This window comes from Cetorhinus maximus, chromosome 2 (genome assembly GCF_964194155.1).
Source record: "Cetorhinus maximus chromosome 2, sCetMax3.hap1.1, whole genome shotgun sequence".
NCBI lineage: Eukaryota > Metazoa > Chordata > Chondrichthyes > Lamniformes > Cetorhinidae > Cetorhinus > Cetorhinus maximus.
In genome coordinates this window covers 10,038,032-10,065,025 of record NC_135880.1, presented here as the reverse complement: position 1 = coordinate 10,065,025, position 26,994 = coordinate 10,038,032, and the positions used below count along the sequence as shown (strand labels likewise).

At 45.6% G+C, this 26,994-nt stretch overlaps 1 protein-coding gene across 1 annotated transcript in view; it reads right to left on the bottom strand.

Annotated features, from left to right (window-relative positions):
* Nucleotides 1-26,994, bottom strand: part of cfap99 (cilia and flagella associated protein 99) — a 134,059-nt gene that overhangs the window by 38,960 nt on the left and 68,105 nt on the right. Inside the window, exon 8 of the mRNA XM_078560769.1 lies at nucleotides 6,544-6,632. Within this exon, the coding sequence (XP_078416895.1) occupies nucleotides 6,544-6,632 (89 nt within the window). The remainder of the gene's footprint in view (nucleotides 1-6,543; nucleotides 6,633-26,994) is intronic.

Sequence of the window (26,994 nt, the reverse complement as noted above, 5' to 3'; positions counted from 1 at the left end):
CTTCCTCTCCACAGATGTTGTCAGGCCTGCTGAGTTTTTCCAGCAATTTTTATTTCAGATTTCCAGCATCCGCAGTGTTTTGTTTTTATCTTAAGGGTAGCTCTAATTGAGGCTGAAGGTCCAAGAGGTCACCCGACTCCCACACTGACCTAACAGCAAAGATGATTAAGTTTGCTGGTGCCAGGGATAAGATGAATGAATTTGCTACTCAATTTTGCACACATTTCCTGTGTGACACAAGAACCATGATGCAAGCCTAGCTTTGTGATACAGCCTCTATTTGAAACATTGCTGGCAACTGGGGAACAGTAAACATGACCCTAATGTTGAGGTGACCAGGCTTCAGTGCTCCTCAGCTGTTAGGGAGTTTTTGAGTGGGGCTATCAGTCATGGATCGAAAGGACAGTTCTGCTTTTCTAAGAACAAACCACTCACTATCATAATAATTTATGCAGGCACTATGATCTGCTGCACAGTGATAACATTAGTTGAACAGTTCTGTGGAAGGCCTACCATGTTCTTTTAAAGACCACTAGTTGTACCACTTGCCATCTGGCACAAATGAGTATAGCAAGTGCAGAAAATGGTTCATTCAAAACATTGGAATTGCCAGATAGGAAAAGGCTAAGGTGCATCTATTTTGCCTTCTAACAGCTGGGTAGTTGCATGAAAAAATGGTAGTGGAGTTGCAAACTAATCGTGGCAATCAATCTCAATCAGTCTACGACATAGTTACCAACTGCATTTGGACATATACCTAGAGGCTTCATCATATAGCCTTCCACCCGTAGCGGACCTGTCATGACTTTACCCAAGATGGCAGTGGCCCAAGAGCCAGTGTAAACAGGGTGGAAGGTGAACCAGAGTCATTTCTACCGTTTCCACCAGAAGGAGGGAGTTAAAATTAGCTTTCTGTCCTTTTTGTGACTAAGCACAATCTTTTCAAGCTGACGGGGATTTATTTATTTTTATTCTTTCATTGAATGTGGGCATCACTGGCAAGGCCTGCATTTGTTGCCTATCCCTAATTGCCTTTGAACTGAGTGGCTTGCTCAGCCATTTCAGAGGGCAGTTAAGAATCAGCCACAATGCTGTGGGTCTGCGGTCACATGCAGGTCAGACCAGGTAAGGATGGTAGATTTCCTTCCCTATAGGGCATTAGTGAACCAGAAGGTGCTTTTTTTTCCAACAATTGATGATAGTTTCATACGTACATACGAACATACGAATTAGGAGCAGGAGTAGGCCACTCGGCCCCTTGAGCCTGCTCCACCATTCAATAAGGTTATGGCTGATCTGAATGTAACCTCAACCCCACGTTCCTGTCTATCCCCGATAACCTTTCATCCCTTGTTAATCAAGAATCTATCTAGCTCTGCTTTAAAAATATTCAAGGACTCTGTTTCCGCTGCCTTTTCAGGAAGGGAGCTCCAAAGGCTCATAACTCTCTGAGAGAAAAAATTTCTCTTCTTCTCTGTCTTAAATGAGTAACCCCTTATTTTTTATACAGTGACCCCTAGTTCTAGATTCTCACACAAGAGGAAACATCCTCTCCACTTCCACCCTGTCAAGACCCCTCAGGATCTTAAAGGTTTCAAGTAAGTCATCTTTTACTCTTCTAAATTCCAGTGGATACGAGCCTAACCTGTCCAGCCTTTCCTCATAAGACAATGTGCCCACTTCTGGTATTAGTCTAGTAAACCTTCACTGAACTGCTTCTAATGCTTTTATATCTTTCTTTAAATAAGGAGACCAGTACTGTACACAATATTCCAGATGTGGCCTCACTAATGCCCTGTACAACTGAAGCATAACCTCTGTACTTTTGTAATCAATCCCCTTCACAGTAAAAGATAACATTCTATTAGCTTTCCTAATTACCTGTTGTACCTGCATACTAACCTTTTGTGATTCATGCATTAGGACACCCAGACCCCTTTGAATCTCAGAGCTCTGCAATCTCCCACCATTTAGATAATAAGCTTCTTTTTTATTCTTCCTTACAAAATGAACAATTTCACATTTGCCCACATCATATTCCATTTTTCCATATATTTGCCCACTCACTTAATCCATCAATGTCACTCTGCAGCCTCCTTACATCCTCCTTACATTCACAATTTTCTTTCCTGCCTATCTCTGTGTCGTCAGCAAATTTAGCCACCATTCCTTCAGTCCCTTCATCCAAGTCATTTATATAAATTGTAAAATGTTGAGGCCCCAGCACACCACTCATCACATCCTGCCAACCAGAAAAAGATCCATTTATGCCAACTTTCTGTTTCCTGTCAGCTAGCTAATCTTCTATCCACGCTAATATGTTACCCCCCACCACATGACATTTTATTTTCTGCAATAACCTTTGATGTGGCATTTCATCAAATGCCTTCTGGAAATCTAAATACAGTACATCAACCGGTTCCCCTTTATCCACAGCACACATGACTCCTTCAAAGAACTCCAATAAATTAGTTAAACATGATTTCCCTTTTACAAAACCATGTTGACTCTGCCTGATTGTCTTGAATTTTTCTAAGTGCCCTGCTATAACATCTTTAAATTAAAGATTAAAATCCCCCATGATTATTGCTGTACCTTTCTGGCAAGCTCCCATTATCTCTTCTTTTATACTCTGTCATGTATTTACAATTAGGGGGCCTGTACACCAGTCCGAACAAATGACTTCTTGCCTTTATCATTCCTCAACTCAACCCAAACTGCTTCTACATCCTGGTTTCCTGAACTTGGGTCATCCCTCTCTAATGTGCTAATACCATTATTAATTAACTGAGCCACCCCTCCACCTTTTCCTAACTTCCTGTCCTCCTAAATGTCACGTACCCCTTAATGCTCAGGTCCCAATCTATGTCATCCTGTAGCTATGTCTCTGTAATAGCTATCAGATCATACTTATTTATTTCTATTTGTGCTATCAATTCATCTGTTTTGTTTCGAATGCTACATGCGTTTAGATACAGAGCCCTTAGTTTTGTCCTTTTATTATTTTTGTTGCATCTAGCCTTATCTGCTGATTAACTTTTAGAATAGTACTCTCTGTCCCTTCCTGTCACAGTCTGTTTATCATTTCCCATATTAATATATTTCTCTCTTGCTTTGCCTCTACTCTTTGGTTTACCACATCTTGCCAAATTTGATCCCTCGCCCCCACTTTTCAGTTTAAAACCCTCTCTACTTCCCGAGTTATGCGGCTCACGAGGACACCTGTCCTAGCACACCTCAGGTGTGGACCGTCCCAACGGTACAGACCCCACTTTCCCCAGTGCTGCTGCCAGTGCCCCATGAACTGGAACCCACTTCTCCCACGCCAGTCTTTGAGCCATGCATTCATTTCTCGAATCTTATTTGTCCTATGCCAATTTGCATGTGGTTGAGGTAATAATCCAGAAATTATTACCTTTGAGGTTCTGTTTCTTAATCTGGTGCCTAGCTCGTCGTACTGACTATGCAGAGCATCGTTCCTCATCCTATCCATGTTGTTTGTACCTAGATGGACCATGACCACCGCGACCACCGGATCCTCGTCCTCCCATTGCACTCCAGTCCTGAGCAAATGTCCCAAACCCTGGCACCGGGCAGGCAACAAAGCCGCCTGGACTCTCGTTCTTTGCTACAGAGAACAGTGTCAATCCCCCTCACTATACTGTCCCCCACTACCACTATGTTCCTTTTTGCTCCCCCGACTTTGATGGTTTCCTGTACCACAATGCCATGGTCAGTTTGCTCATCCACCTGGCAGCCCCTGCTCTCATCCAAACAAGCTGAGAGAACCTTAAAACTATTGCTAACTTTCCCTCTCCTTGATGTGCCACAGAGTCTGCAGCTCAGCCTCCAGGTCAATGACTTAAGCCACAAACACTTAGTGCAGATGTTTTTGCTCCCACATGCTGCAGCCTTGACACATCACCTGTCTTGCCATCCTTAATGTGTTTTAAATAATTACTTGATATATTAATCATTTATTTATGTTGCTTTCTTATATATTTTATTAACTTTACCACCATGGTCATATTTTTGATGGCAAGCTTTAAAACTCACAAGTTGGAACTGCACCATACAAACTGGGAAGGTTCCAGGTTCAGTAGCTACTTGTGCTGATTTAGCTGTTTTTCCAGCCAAGGCAGTAGCAGAGCCACAATTGTCCTTGGCTGTCCCAGTTTAGGAGGCTGAAAATAACAGTCTGGATTCCCATTGCTGACTGCAATGCAGTGACAAGAGTTGCAATCTCCATTTGGGCATATTTCTTTGAGGTTTTATCTCATGACCTCTTGCCTACAACCCCGCCGCCCCCTCCCCCACCAACCCCAACAGTCAGTCTGTTCACCCTGTAAGACTTAGAAAAAAAAGTGATTGTTCCAAAAATTTTTAAAAAAACATAATTTTACTAATGCTTCTAAGATATTTGCTCACAGAAGAGATTAATCTTTAATCCCTGGAGACTCCAGGAGGATCTTGGGAGATTGGCAACCATACTGGGTGTGTGAATGTGGTGAGGACAATAATAGCTCAGTGAGGATGGTTCCATGGTCAAATAACTTGATGACACTCACTATCTAGGATAATGAGTAAAGTATGGCCATTTGCGAGATGTGCTGGAATTACCATATTCATGCAACCTCTGATGATGTTATGATATGTAAATAAAGGCTTTAGGGCAGTAGCCATTTTACACACCACATGGAACAGGGCACCTGAATCAACACTGTCAGCAAAATAGACAGGATATGTGGAAGATGAACATAACTGAAATAAAGGTTAACTTAGCACTGATGAAGCTCATTAATATTTTGCAATAACTCAATGTTCTGAATAGGGTTGCCAACCCTCCAGGATTGGCCTGGCGTCCCCGGGGATTAAAGAGCAATCTTCAGGACAACCCTGGAGAAAAATCATAGGGACATTGTAAAAAGATTTTTTTCTTTATTTTCTTGAACAGTTCTCTTTACCAGACATAAAAATATTGAAAATAGGAAAAAAAGGTGGATTGGCTGACAGCCAAGCATCATCCAATTGGGTAATGAATCTCTTTGCTTTCCAATTGGCGTAGGAAGGCAGTGCATCACAAAGATGGATGTGTTAGCTGACAAATGGCTGCAGCATAGGGGTAAGTCATGTGATGGAACCTCCAGGAATACATTTAATCACAGTTAACAACCCTAGTACTGAATGACTTCAGTTGATTAAGTCTCAGCATCATAATCATACAAAGAAGTTCAAAGCAAATGGTGCATACATATGAGGGCATTAAAGAGTTTCCCGGGTCTCCATTAGTTCAAATGAGCTCACCTAAAACTCCGTTGCCCATATCCTAACTCACACCAAGTCACATTGACTCACCAGCCGTGTGCTCACTGACTTACTATGTGCTCCTGGTCTGGCAATGCTTCAATTTAAAAATTCTCATCCTTGTTTTCAAATCACTCCATGGTCTGGACTACCCTTTCTCTGTAATCTCCTCCAACAACAGCTTTAACACAAGGGCCTTTAATGTAATAAAACATTTCAAGGTGCTTCACGGGGGGGATGTCATAACAAAATATGACACTTGTGTCACATAAGGAGATATTAGGTCAGATGACCAAAAACTTGGTCAAAGGGGTGGGTTTTAATGGGTGTCTTAAAGGAGGAAAGAGAGATAGAGAAGTAGAGAGGTGTGGGGAGGAGAATTCCAAAGCTTAGGGCTCAAGCAGTTGAAGGCAATGGTGGAGTGATTAAAATCTGGAATGCTCAAGAGACCAGAATTAGAGAAACATAGATATCTCAGATGGTTGGAGGGGCTGGGGAAGATCACAGAGATGCAGCCATAGAGGGATTTCAAAACAAGGATGAGAAATCCAGCCCCACAACCCTCTGAGATCTCTGTATTCCTCCCAATTTTGGACTCTTGAGAGCTGGTCCTTAAAAGAGCTCTGCAGGTCATAACCAACAAAGTGTTTAAAATATACTTGCCTGAATGTGAAGCCAGGAGGAGCAGGAGAGCTCCTCATGACCCCTTATTAAAAGTACTCCGGCCTCTGCTGATCAATACTAACCCCCACATTGTGACCTCGAATCCCCACTCTTCACCACCCCCGCCCGTCAATCGCCACCACTCTCCCACCCAACTCTGATCACTGCCACCCCCCCATCATGCAAGACCCTGTCCTCCCTACAGTCTACCATTCATCTATCCTCCCAACTCCATTGCCTTCCTTCCCAGTCACCCTATTTCCCAATTGCAACACCCCCATCCATCTTGGTCTCTTTTTACCACTTTGCTGATGGCCGCTTCAGTGGTCCACTCTGTGATTTCCCATTAGTTGTGAGTTGCCTTGGAATGCTATTAGATGTTCACAGTTGATTGGTTCGATATTAATGAGGCTTCAGGCCCAATATCGTGAGTGCCTTGGGTCTCTATGTCCAGGCTCGAGATGCACATGATATTCAGCCTCGGGTTCCCATCATTAATTGTTCACTGCTGGCGGCACTAGAATGCCACCAAACCCAGTATAAAAGCAGCTAAAGAGAGCACTGAAGGTGCATTACCTTTGCAGTTCTTCTTTCACTCTGCGCTCGTAGAGAACGTTCTCCCTCAGGATGGCTGCGGTGTTCAATTTTATTGGAATATTTTCCATCTGTTTGATGAGAGAAAATGCATGTGTTATAAAATTCATTGTTTGCTCTGTCACTGTGTTAGTCCATAGTCAAAACTTACCAGGTGCATAGCATAGCTGCAACAACAACCCTGACTGACAAATGATGAGCTTCATTGAAAGAGACGAAGCCGTCTGGTTAACTACAAATCTAGCCATGAAAACAAAGTGAAAAATACCTGGAAGTGATTGCAAGTCAGTAAACTGATCAAAGATATCACATATGGGCCGAATCTTGCTGAAGCGGGACATCTCGTAGACTTTTTCCTGCATCCTTCACCTTGAGTTTTTTTTGCACCCAAACTTGCTTGAGGTGCTGAATAATAATAGCACGGCCATGGCAACGGGGCATCTGGGACCTCAGTGATTAACGGGGCCTGCGGTGTATCTCCTGAACCAAGTAAATTTAAGGATTCAGAAAGAAACTGAAGAATGACAGATAGGAGGATGATTTAGAGTGGGATAATTACAGTTAAATCAAGCACTGGAAGAGAAGTAAAAGGAAGGAAAAAATTGAATGAAGGGAGAGAGAAAAGAGACAGAAAGAAAGAGTTTAAAAAAGGTAGAAATGTTAAGATTAAACTTTTTAAAATTTCTAACAAAAATTGGAGTGAGACTTAACGATTTATATTGTTCCTTTTGTGGGCTGGAGAGATTGATCATGCCATTAAAAACATACATGCAATGTAACTCTCAGTCCTAACTTTCTGTGGCAAATTTAATGGAAAATGTGCAAATCCAGCAAATTTTAAAATTTCTCAGGTAGGCTTATTGGTGTGAAGTAAATGGAGGAGTACTAGAGATTCACGTCTCACTGCGTATCCCTTCAGCCCCTGAACTTGCTGGCTGCACATTAATAGCTGCATTTTGTTGTCAATATGTCATTATGTGCCCAGGAAGATTTGGCTCTGTAATATTTAAGAGCTGTTTGGAACTATCCTCCCAAATCAGAAATAACATTATAGCCTCAGAATCCTTCTCTGTTGCCTACTATTATTATTTATAATGTATTATTTTCTATTTAAAGTGGAATTTGTATTCAGATTTTGTTCAACTTATTTGTTGGCAGTGTGGGTGCCAACTGTCAGTACAGATGCCAAGTTCCAATGTGTCCCACAATAGGTCTTTTTCTTTACTTATTCATGGGATGTGGGTATTGCTGGCTAGGCCAGCATTTATAGCCCATCCCTAATTTCCTTTAAGAAGTGCTGAGCTGCTTTCTTGAACCGCTGCAGTCCATGTGGTGTAAGTACACTCACAGTGCCATTAGTGAGGGAGTTCCAGGATTTTGACCCATTGACAGAAAAGGAACGGTGATATATTTCCAAGTCAGGATCGTGTGTGGCTTGGAAGAGAACGTCTAGGTGGTGGTGTTCCCATGTGTCTGCTACCTTTGACCTTCTAGGTGGTAGCAGTCGTGGGTTTGGAAGGTGCTGTCGAAGGAACCTTGGTGAGTTCCTACAGTGCTTCTTGTAGATGGTACACACTCCTGCCACTATGTGTCCGTGGTGGAGCAAGTGAACGTTTGTGGATATGGTGTCAATCAAGTAGGTCTGCTTTGTCCTGGATAGTGTCCAGCTTCTTCAGTGTTGTTGGAGCTGTACTCATCCATCACACTCCCAACCTGTGCCTTGTAAATGATGGACAGGCTTTGGGGAGTCAGGAGGTGAGTTACTCGCCGCAGGATTCTTAGCCTCTGACCTGCTCCTGTGGCCACAGTATTTATATGGCTAGTCCAGTTCAGTTTCTGGTCAATGGTAACCCCCAGGATGTTGATAGTGGGGATTCAGCGATGATAATGCCACTGAATGTCAAGGGGAAATAGCTAGATTCCCTCTTGTTTCAGCTGGTCATTGCCTGGCACGTGTGTGGCACGAATGCTACTTGCCACTTGTCAGCCCAAGCCTGGATATTGTCCAGGTCTTGCTGCATTTGGACATGGACAGCTTCAGTGTCTGAGAAGACATGAATGGTGCTGAACATTGTGCAATCATCAGCAACAACCACAGTTTTGACCTTATGATGGAAGAAAGGTCATTGATGAAGCAGCTGAAAATGGTTGGGCCTAGGACACTAACCTGAGGAATGATGTCCTGGAACTGAGATGATTGATCTCCAATAACTACAACCATCTTCCTTTGTGCTAGGTATGACTCCAGCCAGCGGAGAGTTTGCCCCTGTTTCCCATTGACTTCAGTTTTGCTAGGGCTCCCTGATGCCACACAAGGTCAAATGCTGCCTTGATGTCAAGGGCAGTCACTCTCACCTCACCTCTTGAGTTCAGCTCTTTAGTCCATGTTTGAATCATGGCTGTAATGAGGTCAGGAATTGACTGGCCCTGGCGGAACCCAAACTGGGCATCAGTGAGCGGGTTATTGCTAAGCAAGTGCCGCTTGATAGCATTGTTGGTGACCCCTTCCATCAATCTTACCACTGATCGAGAGTAGACTGATAGATTGGTAATTGGCTGGGTTGGATTTGTCTTGCTTTTTCTGGCAGGACATTCCTGGGCAGTTTTCCATATTTCCGGGTAGATACCAGTGTTGTAGCTGTACTGGAAGTGTGGCCAGGGGCGCAGCAAGTTCTTGTGTGCAAGTCTTCAGTACTATTGCCGGAATACTGTCATGGCCCGTAGCCTTTGCAGTATCCAGTGCTTCTTGATGTCACGTGGAGTGAACTGAATTGACTGAAGACTGGCATCTGTGATGCTGGGAACCTCTGTTGCAAATGCTTCGGCCTTATCTTTTGCACTGATGTGCTGGGCTCCTCCTCCTCCTCCAGTGAGTTGTTTAATTGTCCACTGCAATTCACAACTCGATATGGCAGGACTTTTTTAAAAATTTGTTCATGGAATGGGGACGTTGCTGTCCCTCATTTATTGCCCATCCCTAATTACCCTTGAGAACTGAGTGGCTTGCTAGGCCATTTCACAGGGCATTTGAGAGTCAACCATATTGCTGTGGGTTTGGAGTCACATGTAGGCCAGGCCGGGTAAGGATGGCAGATTTCCTTCCCTAAAGGGCATTATTGAACCAGATGGGTTTTTATGGCAATCAACAATGGTTTCATGGTCATCATTAGACTTTATAAAATTCAAATTTCACCATTTGCCGTGGTGGGATTTGAACCTGCATCCCCAGAGCATTACCCTGGGTCTCTGGATTACTAATCCAGTGACAATATCACTACACCACCTCTTCCTGCTAAGCAATGATTGGATCTGATTCATTGCTTAGCTCTGTCTAACACTTGGTGCTTATGCTGTTTGGCACACACGTATTCCTGTGTTGTAGCTTCACCAGGTTTTTAAAAATTCATTCATGTGGGCTTCGCTGGCTGGGCCAGCATTTATTACCCATCCCTAGTTGCCCTTGAGAAGATGATGGTGAGCTACCTTCTTGAACCGTTGCAGTCCATGCGGTGCAGGTACATCCACAGTGCTGACACCTCATTTTTAGGTATGCCTGGTGCTGCTCCTGGCATGCTCTCTGCACTCTTCATGGGATCAGAGTTGATCCCTGGTCTTGGTGGTAATAGTAGAGTGGGGAATAAGCTGGGCCATGAGATTACAGATTGTGGTTGAGTACAATTCTGCTGCTGATGGCCCAAAGCACCTCATGGATGCCCAGTCTTGACATGCTGGATCTGTTCGAAATCTATCCCAATTAGCATGGTGGTAGTGCCACACAACACAGTGGAGGGTATCCTCAATGTGAAGATGGGATTTGTCTCCACAAGGACTGTGCAGTGATCACTCCTACCGACACTGTCGTGGACAGATGCATCTGCGGCAGGCAGGTTGGTGAAGGTGAGGTCAAGTATAGTTTTCCCTCTTGTTGGTTCCCTCACATAAGAATATAAGAACATAAGAATTAGGAACAAGAATAGACCATTCGGCCCCTCGAGCCTGCTTCGCCATTCAATAAGATCATGGCTGATCTTCTTGTGTTTCGATTTCCACATTTCCATCTAACCCCGATAACCTTTGATTCCTTTGCCTAACATGAATCTATCTCCCTCTGCCTTAAAAATATTCAATGACCCCGCCTCCACCACCTTCTGAGGCAAAGAATTCCAAAGTCGCACAACCCTCTGAGAGAAAAAAATTCTCTTCATCTCTGTCCTAAAAGAGCGACCCTAATTTTAAAACAATGCTCCCTAGTTCTGGATTCACCTACAAGAGGAAACTTCCTTTCTACATCCACCTTGTCAAGGCCATTCAGGATCTTGTATACTTCAATCAAATCACCCCTCACTCTTCTAAACTCGAGTGGAAACAAGCCCAGCTCACCACCTGCCGCAGACCCAGTCGAGCAGCTATGCCCCTTAGGACTCGGCCAGCTTGGACAGTAGTGGTGCTACCAAGCCACTCTTGGTGATGGACACTGAACTCCCCATCCAAAGTACAGTCTGCGCCCATGCCACCCTCAATGCTTCCTCCAAGTGGTGTTCAACGTGGAGGAGCACTGATTCACCCGCTGAGGGGGGATGGTACATGGTAACCAGCAAGAGTTTTCCTTGCCCAAGTCTGACCTGGTGCCATGAGACTTCATGGGGTCTAGAATTGATGTTGAGGACTCTCAGGGCTGTCATTAGAGAGTCATCAATTGTCAAGTCAATTCACACAAGGAAATTCAAGGTTGTTACATCATCATTGATGTTTTAGTGAGAAATAATATGCAGTCAATTTCCAGCAAAATCTACATTCATTTCTTAATTATAATACAATTGTTGATTTCCTTCAGCACTGAGATAGTTAATCAAAGAGTATCTTTCTGTCACTTTTACGTTTGTGTGGAGGGCTGAGGTGAGGTAGAAAGGACCGTTCGAGGGCAGGTCCTGGGCCTCAGGAGTGCAGTGCAGCTGAGAGGAGTGCTCCTGCCTCCACATGAAACTTGGAAATTAGAAATCTTAATGGTGGTGACCGCTCGTTAAACTACACCTAAGCAACAACACTCTGAGCTGAACAGATGGGATGCTGACTCCAGTCTGATCACTGACCCTAGAGGTGGTGGGTTGAGGACGTCCAATCCCCAACCCTGGGAAGACTTTGTATGTGAATGAGAGCTTGTAGTGGGGTTCCCCAGGGGTCAATGTTGGGACCCTTGCTTTTCCTGATATACGTTAGTGATCTAGACCTTGGTTTATAGGGCACAATTACAAAGTTTGCGGATAGTAAAACATTTGGAAGCATTGTGTACTGTGAGGAGGATAATGGGACATATACATGTTGGTGCAATGGGCGGACAAGTAGCAGATGAAGTTTAATGAGGAGAATGTGAAGTGATTCATTTTGGTAGGAAGAACATGGAATATCAAATAAAGGGTACAACTCTTAAAGGGGTGCAGGAGCAGAGGGACCTGGGTGTATATGTGCATAAATCATTGAAGGTGGCAGGACAGGTTGAGAGAGCAGTTAATAAAGCATACAGTATCATGTGCGTTATTAATAGGAGCATAGTGTACAAGAGCAAGAAGGTTATGTGAATTGGTATAAGTTACTAGTTCAGCCTCAGTTAGAGTATTGTGTCCAGTTCTGAGTACCGTACTTTTGGAATGATGTGAAGGCATTAGAGAGGGTGCAGAAAATATTCACAAGAATGGTTCCAGGGATGAAGAACTTCAGTTATGAAGGTAGATTGCTGAAGTTAGGACTGCTTTCCTCAGAGGAAGGAAGATTGAGTGGAGATTTGATAGAGGTATCCAAAATCATGGGGTGTCTGGACAGAGGAGATAGGGGGATACTTGTCCCACTCGCGAAAAAATCAAGAATGAGGGGCAACAGATTTAAAGTAATCAGTAAAATTAGCAAAAATTATATGGGGAGAAACTTTTTTACACAGGTGAGGATTTGGAATGCACTGCCTGAGAGTATGGTGGAGGCAGCTTCAATTGAAAGAGAGTTACACTGTTATCTGAAAAGGGAGCATGTGCAGCGTTACAGGGAAAAGGTGGGGGAACGGTACTGGGTGAATTGCTCATTTGGAGAGCTGGTGCAGACACGATGGGCCAAATGGCCTCCTTCTGCGCCGTAACAATTCTGTGATGGGGGAGGGGAGGGGGCAAGGGAGCCGGGGTGGGGGCAAGTACTTATATATACATACGAATTAGGAGCAGGTGTAGGCCACTCGGCCCCTCGAGCCTGCTCCGCCATTCAATAAGATCATGGCTGATCTGAATGTAACCCCAAACCCACATTCCTGCCTACCCCCAATAACCTTTCACTGCCTTTTTATTCAAGAATCTATCTAGCTCTGCCTTAAAAATATTCAAAGACTCTGCTTCTACTGCCTTGGCAGGAAGAGGGATTCAAAGATTAACAACACACTGAATGAAAAAAATTTCTCCTCATCTGTCTTAAATGAGCGACTCCTTATTTTTAAACAGTGACCCCTAGTTCTAGATTCTCCCACATGAGGAAACATCCTCTCCACATCCACCCTATCTAGACCCCTCAAGACCTTAAAGGTTTTAATTAAGTCGCCTCTTACTCTTCTAAATTACAGTGGATACGAGCCTAACCTGTCCAGCCTTTCCTCAAAGGACAACCCATCCATTCTTGGTATTAGTCAATAAATCTTCTCTGAACTGCTTCTAATGCATTTACATCTTTCTTTAAATAAGGAGACCAGTACTGTACATAATACTCCAGATGTGGTCTCACCAATGCTCTGTACAACTCTGTATAACCTCCCTACTTTTGTAATCAATTCCCCTCAGAATAAATTATTACATTCTATTAGCTTTCCTAATTACCTGCTGTACCTACGTACTAACCTTTTGTGATTCATGCACTAGGACACCCAGATCCCTCTGAATCTCAGAGCTCTGCAATCTCTCACCATTTAGATAATAAAGTTCTTTTTTAATTTTCCTGCCAAAATGAACGATTTCACATTTGCCCACATTACTCCATTTGCCAGATCTTTGCCCACTCACTTAACCTATCTATCGGCGGAATTTTCCGCACCTGCCTGCCACTGAGATCTTCCGATCCTGCCGCAAGTCTGGGATGCTGCCTCGCCCGCGGCGGGTCCTGCCTGCGATGGGGCTGGAAAATCCCGGCCTATGTCACATTTGTAACCGCCTTACGTCCTCTTCACAATTTACCTTCCTACCTATCTTTGTGTCGTCAACAAATTTAGCAACCATTCCTTCAATCCCTTCATCCAAGACATTTATATAAATGGTAAAAATTTGAGGCTCCAGCATTGATCCCTGTGGCACACCACTTGTCACATCCTGCCAACCAGAAAAAGACCCATTTACGCCAACTTTATGCTTCCTGTTAGCTAACCAATCTTCTATCCATGCCAATATGTTACCTCCTACACCATGAGCTTTTATTTCCTGCAATAACTTTTGATGTGGTACTTCATCAAATGCCTTCTGGAAATCTAAGTATAGTACATCCACCAGTTCCCCTTTATCCACAGCACATGTGACTCCTTCAAAGAACTCCAATAAATTGGTTAATCATGGTTTCCTTTTACAAAACCACATTGACTCTGCCTGATTGCCTTGAATTCTTTTCAGTGCCCTGCTATAACATCTTTAATAATAGCTCCTAACATTTTCCCTATGCCAGATATTAGGTGAACTGGCCTTTGGTTTCCTAATTTCTGTCTTCCTCTCTTTTTGAATAAAGGAGATATATTTGCTATTTTCCAATCTCCTCAACTCCCCTCTTTGCCTTCTACCTCTTACCTTAAATCTATGCTTCCTGGTTATTGACCCCTCCATTAATGGAAAAAGTGCCTTCCTATCCATCCTATCTATGCCCCTCATAATTTTATACCATTCTATGAGGTCCCCTCTCAACCTTTGTTGCTCCAGGGAAAACAACCCCAGCCTATCCAATATTCCCTCATAGCTCAGACTCTCCAGTCCAGGCAGCATCCTGGTAAACCTCCTCTGCACCCTCTCCAGTGCAATCACATCCTTCCTATAATGTTGTGACCAGAACTACATGCAGTACTCCAGTTGTGGCCTAACCAGCGTTTATACAATTCCCTGCTCTTGTATTCTACGCCTCGGCTAATAAAGGCAAGTATCCCATATGCCTTCTTAACCACCTTATCTACTTGCCCTGCTACCTTCAGGGATCTATAGATATGCACACCAAGCTCCCTCTGATCTTCAGTACTTTCCAGAGTCCTAGCATTCATAGTGTAATCCCTTGCCTTGTTTGCCCTCCCCAAGTGCATTACCTCACACTTTTTCGGGTTGAATTCCATTTGCCACTGCTCTGCCCACCTGACCAGCCCATTGATATCATCCTGCAGTTTATGGCTGTCCTTCTCACTATTTACCACCCTACCAATTTTCGTGTCATTCACGAACTTCTTGATCATCCCCCTACATTTAAGTCCAAATCACTTACGTACACCACAAACAGCAAGGTCCCCAGCACCGAGCCCTGTGGAACCCCACTGTAAACAGACTTCCAGTCACAAAAACATTCCTCTACTATCACCCTCTGCTTCCTGCCTCTCAGCCAATTTTGGATCCAACGTGCCACTTTGCCTTGGATCCCATGGGCTCTTACTTTCTTGACCAGTCTGCCATGAGGGAGTTTATCAAAAGGCTTGCTAAAGTCCATGTAGACCACATCAAATGCATTTTCCTCATCAACACTCCTGGCTACCTCCTTAAAAAATTCAATCAAATTTGTCAAACACAACCTTCCCTTAACAAATCCATGCTGACTATCCCTGATTAATCCGTGTCTCTCCAAATGCAGAGATATTCTGTCCCTCAGAATTCTTTCTAGTAACTTCCCCACCACTGATGTTAGACTGACTGGCCTGTAATTTCCTGGTCTATTCTTTCCTCCCTTTTTTACTAATGGCACACGTTAGCAGTCCTCCAGTCCTCTGGCACCTCACCTGTGACCAGAAAGGATTTGAAATTTACTGCCAGGGCCCCTGATATCTTTCCTGTTGCCTCCCTCAACAGCCTGGGATACATCTCATCCAGGCCTGTGAACTTATCCACTTTTAAGGCTGCTAAACCTGCTAGTACCTCCTCTCTCTCTATATAATTTCCTCTAATATTTCACAGTCCTCCACCCTGATGTCTATACTGCGTCGTCCTTTTCCATTGTGAAGACCGTTACAAAGTATTCATTGAGGACTGTACCCACATCTTCTGGGTCCACATGCAGATTACCTCTATGGTCCCTAATTGGCCCTCCTCTTTCCCTAGATATTCTCTTGCTCTTATATATTTAAAATATCCCTTTGGGTTTTGCTTTATTCTACCCACCAATGTTTTCTCATGCACTCTAATAGCTTTCCTAATTTCCTTTTTAAGTTCCCCTCTGCAGTTTTTATACTCCTCCATGGACTCTGCTGTAATGAGCCCTCGGTATCTGCCATAAGCTTCTCTTTCTTTCTTAATCCTAACCTTTATGTCCCTTGACATCCAGGGTTCTCGGGACTTGGTCCCCCCCTTCGTCTTTGCGGGAACATATTTGCCATGTACTCTCGCTATTTCCTCCTTGAATGCCTCCCATTGCTCTGACACAGTTTTATCTGCAAGTAGCTGCTCCCAGTCTACTTGGGCCAAAGCGTATCTCATCTTAGTAAAATTAGCCCTTCCCCAGTTTAGAACTTTTATTCCCAGTCCAACCTTATCCTTATCCATAACTATCCTAAATCTAACTGAGTTACGGTCATTATCTCCAAAATGCTCCCCTACTGATACGCCTTCCACCTGAATGGGCTCATTTCCGAATATTAGGTCCAGAATTGCCCCCTCCCATGTTGGGCTTTCTACATACTGGCTAAAAATGTTCTCCTGGATGCAGCTTCAGAATTTTCTCCCTCCCTACCATGCACATTAAAACTATCCCAGTTAATATTTGGGTAATCAAAACCCCCTACCATTATTGCCCTATTATTCTTACACTTCTCTGAAATTTGATTACATATTTGATCACCTATCTCTCCTTGGCTGTTGGGGGCCTATAGTACACACCCAACACCGTGTTTGCCCCTTTTGTGTTTTTTACTTCTACCCATATGGCTTCATTTGATGATCCTTCCAAGATATCATCCCTCCTCACTGCTATAATTGATTCCTGGATCAATGTTGCAACCCCCCCTCCTCTTCTATCCCCATTTCTATCTCATCTGAATACCCTGTAACCAGGAATATTGAGCTGCCAATCCTGCCCTTCTTTTAGCTAAGTCTCAGTCATAGCTATATCATCATACTCCCATATGTCTATCTGTGCCCTTAGCTCGTCTGTCTTATTCCTCAGACTCCTTGCACTAAAATATATTCCATTTAGCCTTGCTAAACTCACTTCTTTCTTATCTAGCCTATGTTTCCTCTGCCTTCCAGACTCACTTGCTAGCGTTTTAACTCCTAATGCCATCTCAGCTTCTCTCCCCTCTGAACTACTTTTCAGGATCCCATCCCCCTGTCAATTTAGTTTAAATCCGCCCCAACAGCATTAGCAAACCTCCCCACGAGGATGTTAGTCCCGTTCCTGTTCAGATGTAACCCGTCTAACTTGCACAGGCCCCACCTCCCCCAGAAATGGTCCCAATGTCCCAGGAATCTAAAGCCCACCCTCCTGCACCATTTCTCCAGCCATGCATTCATCTGCTCTATCCTTCTGTTCCTATACTCACTACTGCGAGGAATCTGGAGATTACTACCTTTGAAGTCCTGCTTTTCAATTTCCTACCTAACTCCCTAAAGTCTGCTTGCAGGACCTCATTTCTCTTTCTTCCTATGTCATTGCTCCCATGACCTCTGGCTGTTCACCCTCCCCCTTCAGATTTCCCTGCAGCCATTCCATAACATTCTTGACCCTGGCACCCTGGAGACAACATACCATCCTGCAGTTACATCTATGGCCGCAGAAGCGCCTGTCTACTCCTCTCACTAAAGAATCCCCTACCACTATTACCCTTCCACACTTCTTCCTCCTACCCTGAGCAGCTGGACCACCCAAAGTGCCATGGCCTTTGCTCTAGTTGGCCTCCACAGGGGAACCGTCATTCTCACCGTTTTCCAAGGCCGAAAAAGGGTTTGTGAGCAAGATGCACTCGGGGGATTCCCTCATTCCTGGCGCAGACTCGAAGGGCTGAAGGGTCTTTTTCTGTGCTGTAGACCCCTATGACTCTATGACTATCTGCTTGGTCCCCTTCTTCTGTCTGGTGGTCACCCATTCTGTCTCTGATTGTACTTCCTTAAGCTGCGGGGTGACCACGTCCTTAAGTGTGCTATCCACGAACCTCTGAGCCTCGTGAATGCACCATAATGCCCCCAGCTGCCACTCAAGCTCCAAAACCCGGATCTTAAGTTGCTCCAGTCGGAGGCACCTCTTGCACACATGGTCGTCCAGACCGCCAGGAGCATCTGGTATTTCCCACATAGTGCAGGATGTGCAAATCACAGGACTGAGCTCCCCAGATGTATCTTAACTAAATAGAATTATGGACCCTTACTTTTATTTTACCCTTGCTTCAATGTGAGTATAGACTAGAAGCTAGATCCTCTAGAAAGACTAGATCCTGTAGGTGCTACTAGCTGCCTGTCCAGGATCCTCCTCTCACACTCTCCTCTAGGTACTGCTGAATGCCTGTCCCATGGCCCTCCTCTCGCACTCTCCTCTAGGTGCTGCTGAATGCCTGTCCCATGGCCCTCCTCTCGCACTCTCCTCTAGGTGCTGCTGACTGCCTATCCCAGGGCCCTCCTCTCGCAGTCTCTTCTAGGTGCTGCTGAATGCCTGTCCCATGGCCCTCCTCTCGCACTCTCCTCTAGGTGCTGCTGACTGCCTATCCCAGGGCCCTCCTCTCGCAGTCTCTTCTAGGTGCTGCTGACTGCCTGTCCCAGGGTCCTCCTCTCGCACTCTCCTCTTTATATTCTTTACATGTTCTTTACATTCTTTCCAATTTTCTGACCTCCCACCCATCTTTGCGTAATTATATGCTTTTTCTTTAAGTTTGATACTGACTTTAACTTTTTTAGTTAACCACGGATGGTGAGCCCTCCCCTTGGAATTTTTCTTTCTCATTGGAATGAATATATTCTGTGTACTCTGAAATATCCCTTTAAATGTCTGCCACTGAACTTCTGTTGATATATCCCTTAACCTCATTTGCCAGTTCACTTTAGACAGCAAATGAAGTTAAGGGATATGTCAATAGAAGTTCAGCTTCTGCTCTTTCTGGGCCATGGGCAGTGCTGTAAATGCACTAACCTTCTCTTTGAAGCTGTCCTTGCCTTCCTTCAGCCTTCCACTGTAAAACCTGCAAAGCAGGCTAAATCAGAGGCTGCCCATCCCGTAAAATCTGTAAATTGACAGATTGGAGCCAGCTGCCTGTTGCTCTCAGAATTTCTCCCAATTTTCCCCTACTCGCACCCAATCCCATGTTAAGATCCACCACCAATACCCCTCCTTTCCTGTCTTTGTCTACTTCTCCCACATAGATGTTAGCAGATAGAACTTTCATTGAGTGCACAATTTGTTCCAGTGCTTTCACTAACACAATCCTTCAAGCCCATCTCTGAATAGAAACAAATATTTCTAAGAGGCATTTCTGTTTGCGTGCAGTAGGCCATATATAGAAGAGTCCTTGAAGGCTAGAATGGGGCTGGAACTAGCTCCTAAAAACAACTGCAGCAGTTCTTTGCGAAGCTACGCCTTGTTTATTTTTCAGGAGCCTATTGCTGACTTTTGGACTCTGGTAAGAAATAGGATTTCTTGTTTTTTGGGATGAGGAAGAAGGGGTGGAGGATCAGGAGGAGAAGCCAGAATGCTCAGATACCTCAAGTGACATTCGCATCCTATTCATTTACACAAAAAGGGTCATGAAAATCTGCAACTCTCTCCTCCAAAAGGCTGTGGATGCTGGTTTAATTGAAATTTTCAAGAGTGCAACTTAACAGATTTTTGTTCGGCAAAGGTAGCAAGGGATATGCAGCAAAGACAGGTAAATGGAGTTGAGATACAAATCAAGGGGCTGAACGTCCTACTCCTGTTCCTAAATTCCTATCCTGTCTGCAATACCAAGCCAGGCAACTTCATTACAATAAAAACAAAAATACTGCAGATGCTGGAAACATGAAATAACAACAGAAAATGCTGGAAAAACTCAGCAGGTCTGACAGCATCTGTGGAGAAAGAAACAGAGTTAATGTTTCGAGTCAGCACGAAATGTTAACTCTGCTTCTGTCTCTACAGATGCTGTCAGACCTGCTGAATTTTTCCAGCATTTTCTGTTTTTATTAACTTCATTATAATGTTTGAGAAAGCTGTGCCTCTCTCGTGAATCAATAATTGAGTTGAGCAGCTGCCAGGTAGTTGTGGATACAGCTTATAAAGAGCACTCTTAGCTAAGTCAAATCCAAATCCATTGTCAAATGAATCCATTGGGCCCTTTTGGCAATAAATTTGACTTGTTGTCTCATGACCCCACATTTAGGGCAGCGGGACCCTGGGTGGCAGTTTACCGGCAGCGCTCAATTAAGAGGTGGGATCTCCATCCAATTGAGGAAGGCGGCCTGCTTCCCAGGGCTGCTGGACCAATCAGAGTGCCACTGTTAGAGGTGGCCAGTGCTGAACTTCATCCTTCACAGCACCACCGCTAGACATGGTCAATGCTGAGGCTGCAGCCTCGAGAACGCCACTGTTAATGTGGCTAATGCTAAGACTGCAGGACAAAGGAGAGAGCACCTCCATGTTGAGATGCCCTCGAAGAGATGCTAAATTTTATTCTGCTGGCAGGCAGGCTCTGGTGATTGGGTGCAGGGTGAACACTCCATTAGGTATTCTGTAGCCACGAGGGGCCCATTTCTGCCATTGGAGTGGCCACAAAGAAGGGGCCCACAACCCCAGGAACCCACTGGAGCCCACCACCTCCACATGTCAATTACATTAAATCTGTGTCCCCTCATTCTTGATCCTTTCATGGGTGGGAATAGTTTCCCTCTCTCTACTCTATCCAGATACTTCATGATTTTGAACACCTCTATCAAGTCTCCTCTCAGCCTTCTTTTCTCCAAAGAAAACAGTCCTAACTTCTCCTATCTATCTTCAGAACTAAAGTTCCTCAACCCTGGAACCATTCGCGTGAGTTTTTTCTGCATTCTCTTTAATGCTTTCACATCTTCCTAAAGTGCGGCCCACATTGCTGGGCCAGGCTGGACACAATATTCCTGCCGAGGCCGAACTAGTGTTTTATACAAATTCAACATAAGCTCCTTGTTCTTGTACTCTATGCCCCTATTAATAAAGCTTATGATCTTGTATGCTTTATTGACTCTTCTCTCAAACTGTCCTGCCACCTTTAATGACTAATACACATATACATCCAGGACCCTCTGCTCCTGCACCCCTTTTAAAATTGCACCCTTTATTTTATATTATCTCTCCAAGTTCTTCCTACCAAATGAACCACTTCACATTTCTCTGTATTAAACTTCATCTGCCACCTGTCCACCCATTCCACAACTTCTCGATGTCCTTTTTTGAAGTTCTACGCTATCCTCCTCACAGCTCACAATTCTTCCAAGTTTTCTTTAATCCACAAATTTTGAAATACACCAAGTTCCCAGGTAATTTATATATATCAGGAAAAGCAAGGGTCCCAACACTAACCTCTGGGGAAGTTCACTACAAACTTACCTCCAGCCCGTAAAACATCCATTAACCATGACTCTCCATTTCCTGTCACTCAGCCACTTTTGTATCCATGTTGCACCTGTCCTTTTATTCAATGTCTTATAACTTTGCTCACAAGTCTGTTGTGTGGCTCTGAATCAAATGCCTTTTGGAAGTCCATGTCCCTCATCAACCCTCTCTATTATATCATCAAAAAACTCCAGGAAATTAGTTAAACATGATTTTCCCTTAAGAAATCCATGCTGGTTTTCCTTAATTAACCCACAATTGTCCATGTGACTATTAATTTTGTCCCAAATTATTGTTTATAGAAGTTTCCCACCACAGAAGTTAAATTAATTGGCCTGCAGTTGTTGGGCTTATCTTTACACCTTTTTTGAACAACGGTATAATGTTTACAATTCTCCAGTCCTCTGGCACTACCCCTGTATCTAAGGAAGACTGAAAAATTATGGCTAGTGCCTCTGCAATTTCCATTCTCACTTCTCTCAACATCCTTGAATGCATCTCGTCTGGTCCTGGTGCTTTATCAACTTTGAGTACAGGCAGCCTGTTCAATACCTCCTCCTTATCAATTTTAAACCCTTCTCGTGTCTGAATTACCTTCTCTTTCACCATGGCCTGGGTAGCATCTTCTTCCTTGGTAGAGACAGGTGCAAAATATTCATTTAATACCTCAGCTATGTGCTTTGCCTCCACGCGTAAATCCTCCACTCCTCCTTTTACCACCATATGCCTACCATATAGACATATCCATAGAAGACTTTGGGATCCTGCTTTATGTTGTTTGCCAGTCTTTTTTCATACTCCCTCTTCGCTTTTCTTACTTGCTTTTTCACCTCCCCTCTGAACCTTCTATATTCAGCCTGGTTCTCAAATGTATTTTCTACCTGACATCTGTCGTAAGTGAGCTTTTGTGAGTAACTACACTTTTTTTCTTTATCTTCATTTCTATCTCTTTGTCATCCAGGGAGCTCTGGATTTTCCCGTTCGAAGGAATATACCTTGACTCTGCCTGAACTAACTCCTCTTTGAAGGTCACCCTTGTACAGCCACAATTTTGCCCAACCTTTGGCTCCAATTTATTCAGCCCATCTGGTCTTAACCCACTGAAGTTGGCTTTCCCCCAGTTAATTATTCTTACTCTGGATTGTTCTTTGCCCTTTTCCATTGTCAGCATGAATGTTATGCTACAATAATCACTATCCCCCAAATGTTCTCCCACTGACACTTCATCCATTTGGCCCACCTCATTCCCAAGAACCAGGTCTAGCAGTGCCTCCTTTCTCATTGGACTGAAAATATAGGGAAGAATTTTCCGGTCGGCAAACAGGGCTGGGGCCCACTCGCCGACGTGTAAAATGACGCGCAGTGATATCGGGCGGGCATCCCAACGTCACCATGTGTCATTTAGGTTGTCTGTTCGGAGGGCACGCAGCCACATTGGCTGCGCACTTGCTGAACTGTCAAAGGCCTATTAAGGCCATTAAGAAAATAATTAAAGTTGTGAAGAATGTAGCCCGTCCAACCTTAAGGTTGGCAGGGGGCAGGCAAAGAGCCCAAGCGGCCTTCGCATTTTTCATGAAACCTCATCCACGGGCGGGATGAGGTTTCATGAAGAGTTTATTAATTTAAAATTTTTGACAAAATTAATGGACATATCCCAACTCATGTGACAGTTTCACATGAGAGGACATGTCCTTAAAATTTTTTTTTACCTTTATTAAATTTTTCAGAATTTAAACTAATCTCCTTGAGGCACCTCCATGCCTCAGGGAGATTTCTGAGCTCTTATGGGCACATGTGCGAAAGAGAGCAGGCCCCGGTTCAGGGAATGCCCCCCCGCCCGCACAGGGAGCGCTCAGCGCTTCCGGCTGTGTGTCATGCTGGGTGGGCCTTAATTGGCCCGCCCACATAAAATGGCGGCGCGCACCCATTCGGGGACGCCGATCAGGTTCGCACTCGTTCCCGCCCTCCCCCACACAACCCCTGCAACGGGGAGAAAATTCAGCCCACACTGTTGTTAAAAAGTTTTCCTGAACTCATTCTAGGAACTTTTTCCCCTCTGTGCTCTTTACTGTACTACTATCCCAGTCTTTTTTTGGTAATTAAAGTCCCCCATTATAACTACACTATAATTTTTGTGCCTCTTTGTCATTTCATTGCAAATTTGTTCCTCAACATCCTTCCGACTAATTGGTGGCCTATTCGAGCAATGTAATTTACACCGTTTTTGTTCCTTAGCTCTAGCCAAATCAATTCTGTCCTTGACCCCCTCTGGAACATCCTCTCTCTCCAGCACCGCTTAATCAATACCGCCACCCCTCCCAATTTTCCTCCCATCCCTTCTTTCCTGAACACCTTGGGCATAATTTTCTGTGCCCGCTGGCAGTAGGCGTGATAGGTGGCATGCGCAGACAGTATGGCGTCATTTCACAACGGCGGGAAGGAAGGTCGCGATCTTTCGCTCAGCCTGCCAACAGCGGGCCGCATTTCCCACCAACGGTTGTCAGGGAGCTCATTGTAATACATCAGCGTATTATTAAAAGGCCATCCCGCTAGGCTCTCGGAACCCCGCCGGATCATCCGTCCACGTTGGCAGGAAAGCACATCAACGTATTTCACAACGGCACACAGGCAACATGTAGTTGGCGGCCTTCACTTTGGGGGAACTGAGGCAAGTGAACAGCAACGATTTTCACAGTTCGCCATGGTCGCCTGTTGCTTTGCAGGCTTCAGGGGCGCCGGGGGGCCTGGGTGAAGTGCTGCCCAGCCTCGGAGGCGACTGTTTTTGGGGGATGGTGTCCGGGGGCAACAGCTGTCCAGCTTCGGAGGCAATTAATGCTGTTGTCATGAGGCGGGGGTGCAACTGCTGGCCAGCCTCAGACGTGACTGTTACTGTTGTCGAGGGGTGGGGGGAGGCAACTGCTGACCTGGCGTTGGATCCTGCACACAAGAAATCAAGGTGGGGGGCAGGGTAGGCAGGGGAAGTGGCCACGCAATAGGGACACCTGAATAAACTGACCATTCCTCTGCAACTGAAACAGTTCAGGAGGTACCAAAGTGCCACCAAGCGCTCCAGACCGTACCCCCCACCCCCGCCGCCTGCCCCCTACCCAACCCTAGCACAGACTGCGAGTCTGTGACCACTTTACTGGACCACAGAGCAGTTGGACTGCACACATTGTACAATCTCCTCGACAACACTGGCCATGTCGCAGTCACTGTTGGAGGTGCTCACAGGCCTTTGCAAGCTCAGTCACCTGGTTAGGAGCTGTCTTCCCCCATGTCACAGGTTGACAGGGCAGCCATGCAGCACCCTCATCTGAGGGGTGGCCAGCACTGTCCGGGAAGCGTTAAGGGACCGTCACACAGGGTCAGGAAAATTGCAAAGTACACCCATGCTAACCACATCTCTCTGTGTTTCATGCAGGAGGACCACGTCAGGAGCATGGAGCCTGGCGACCTAGCTGTATGCCTGATGGCTTACAGAGAATGAAGAAGGTGGAGGAGAGAGCGACTGAAGCACCTGACCACGTAAAGGTAGGAGCAGCAACCTCAGAAAGAAGGGGCAGCTGGGGCTCCTGCACATGCTGCCCAGGATCAACAGTGAGCTGTGGCTGGTCGGCACCTAGCAATACCCAGGGTCTATACATGCCGCCTGTCATTCCTGCAGATGACCAAGAACCAGTGTTGCCGACGACTGCGCTCACATCTGCCACTTACTGCAGGACTTGGCGTGAAGGGGACATGGAGGGCATCCAGTGCCAGTGGCTGCGAAAACTACCGCGGCGCTCAATTTCAATGCCAGTGCTCCTTTCAGGGCTCCACAGATGACTTCTGTGGGATTTCACAATCCGCCACCCACAAACACATCAATGAGATCACGGATGCCATCTTCTCGAAGGCACACAACTTCGTGCATTTTGCCCGGGACCGGGACAGCCAGGATGCAAGGGCCATTTAGATTCATCTGGATCTCGGGATTCCCACAGATGCAGGGTGCGATCAACTGCACCCATGTGGCCCTCAGATCTCTGTTGCTGCACAAGGTGGACTACATCAACTGCAAGAGATTCCACTCACTGAACGTGCAGCTGGTATGAGACCACCAGAAACACATCCTGTAGGTGTTTGCATGGTTTCCAGGGAGTGTGCACGATGCCTACATCGTTAGTCAGAGATCCCTGAAGTCTTCCAGGGTCCACAGGAACTGCAGGGATAGCTCTTTGGGGACAAGGGCGACCTGCAGAGGATGTGGCTGATGACACCCGTATGGCGGCCTCAGTGCAGCACAGCAACACTATAATGAGGCTCATGCAGCAGCTCGCAACTTGGTGGAGCAAACCATCGGGATGCTGAAGGTGAGGCTCCGGTGCCTGGACTGGTCTGGTAGAGGCCAGCAATACAGTCCACAGAGGGTGTCACGCCTTGTCGTCATCTGCTGCGCCCTTTACAACCTGACGCTCCAGCGGGGAGGCAAGCTGGCTGAGGAGGAGATGGAGGAGCTACACGTCTCTTCTGATGAAGAGGCCGACTATGATGACAGTGAGGAGGTCCTCGGAGGCGATGATGGTCGGGATGAGGCCCTCGTACTAGCTAGGCAAGGCAGATGCACTCGGGAGGCCCCTCATAGCTGCTAGATTTGTGCAGGATGATGACGACATGCAGTGAGGTGACCCCATAAATCCTCACAGCGCATTTGTGAACGTTTTACTCCAGTCTGGCTTATGGCAGTGCCAATACCCTCTGTGAGAATGTTCCTGATATTGGAGATGCAGTGGAGGCCCTAATAGTCACTCGATTGCAGGAGGATGATGACGAGATGCAGTGAAAACACTCCATAAATCTTCACATAGCCTCTGAGAATGTCTGACTCCTGTCTGGCCGAGGGCAGCTCGCTTGCACTCCGTGATCAGGGTCATATCATAGAGACACAGCCAAGAAACTTTAAAAGTTTCGATGCTTTACCCGCCTTCAACACCTGAGCCCTTCAGGAGCTGGAGCACAGTATCAGTAGTCACAGATGCTGAAGAGGTGGGGGCCAGCCCCTCCTTAAAGATGCTGACAGCACATCGAGAGAATGAGAGAACTCTGTGGCCCACTACATTCTGGCAGCAACGACAAACACCGCCGAGGCGCAGGCATCAGTAATGTTTCCAGGGAGTGTGCGGTCAGACCATCACTTTGGTCTGAAGGCTGCACAGAACACAGGGAAGAGGCCCTGGACTGAGACACCTGCCTTTATCTTGTGCAGAAAGATTTCACATCTAAGTGACAAGAACACTGCTCATGAGAACAAGGAGCCATAGGCAGGGAGACATTCTTAAGAGTTTTTGACAATAGTGAACAGTATGTACAAGTGAATAACACCCATGCATAGGCAATGCAACTAATTCTCCTTAACTTTCCTAACCCTGCTGCTATGTCTTGGTGCTCCCCGGACATGCACAGCGGAGGTGGAGACAGCCTGCTGACTGCGATGCCCTGCCTGTGATGACTTTGGCAGGCATCCTCTGGAGGGCCGAGTCTTGGAGGACCCCAACTGCTTTTGGGGTCCTGCTGTGTGGCAGTGGCGCCCTCCTCAGCCTGTGGAGCTGGAGCTGCTGAGGTCACAGGGAGAGGGTATTTGGATGGGCCGGTCACTCCCGGAGTCACTGGGGTGGATGGGCCAAGAGTGTGCACCTGCTGATCCTCCTC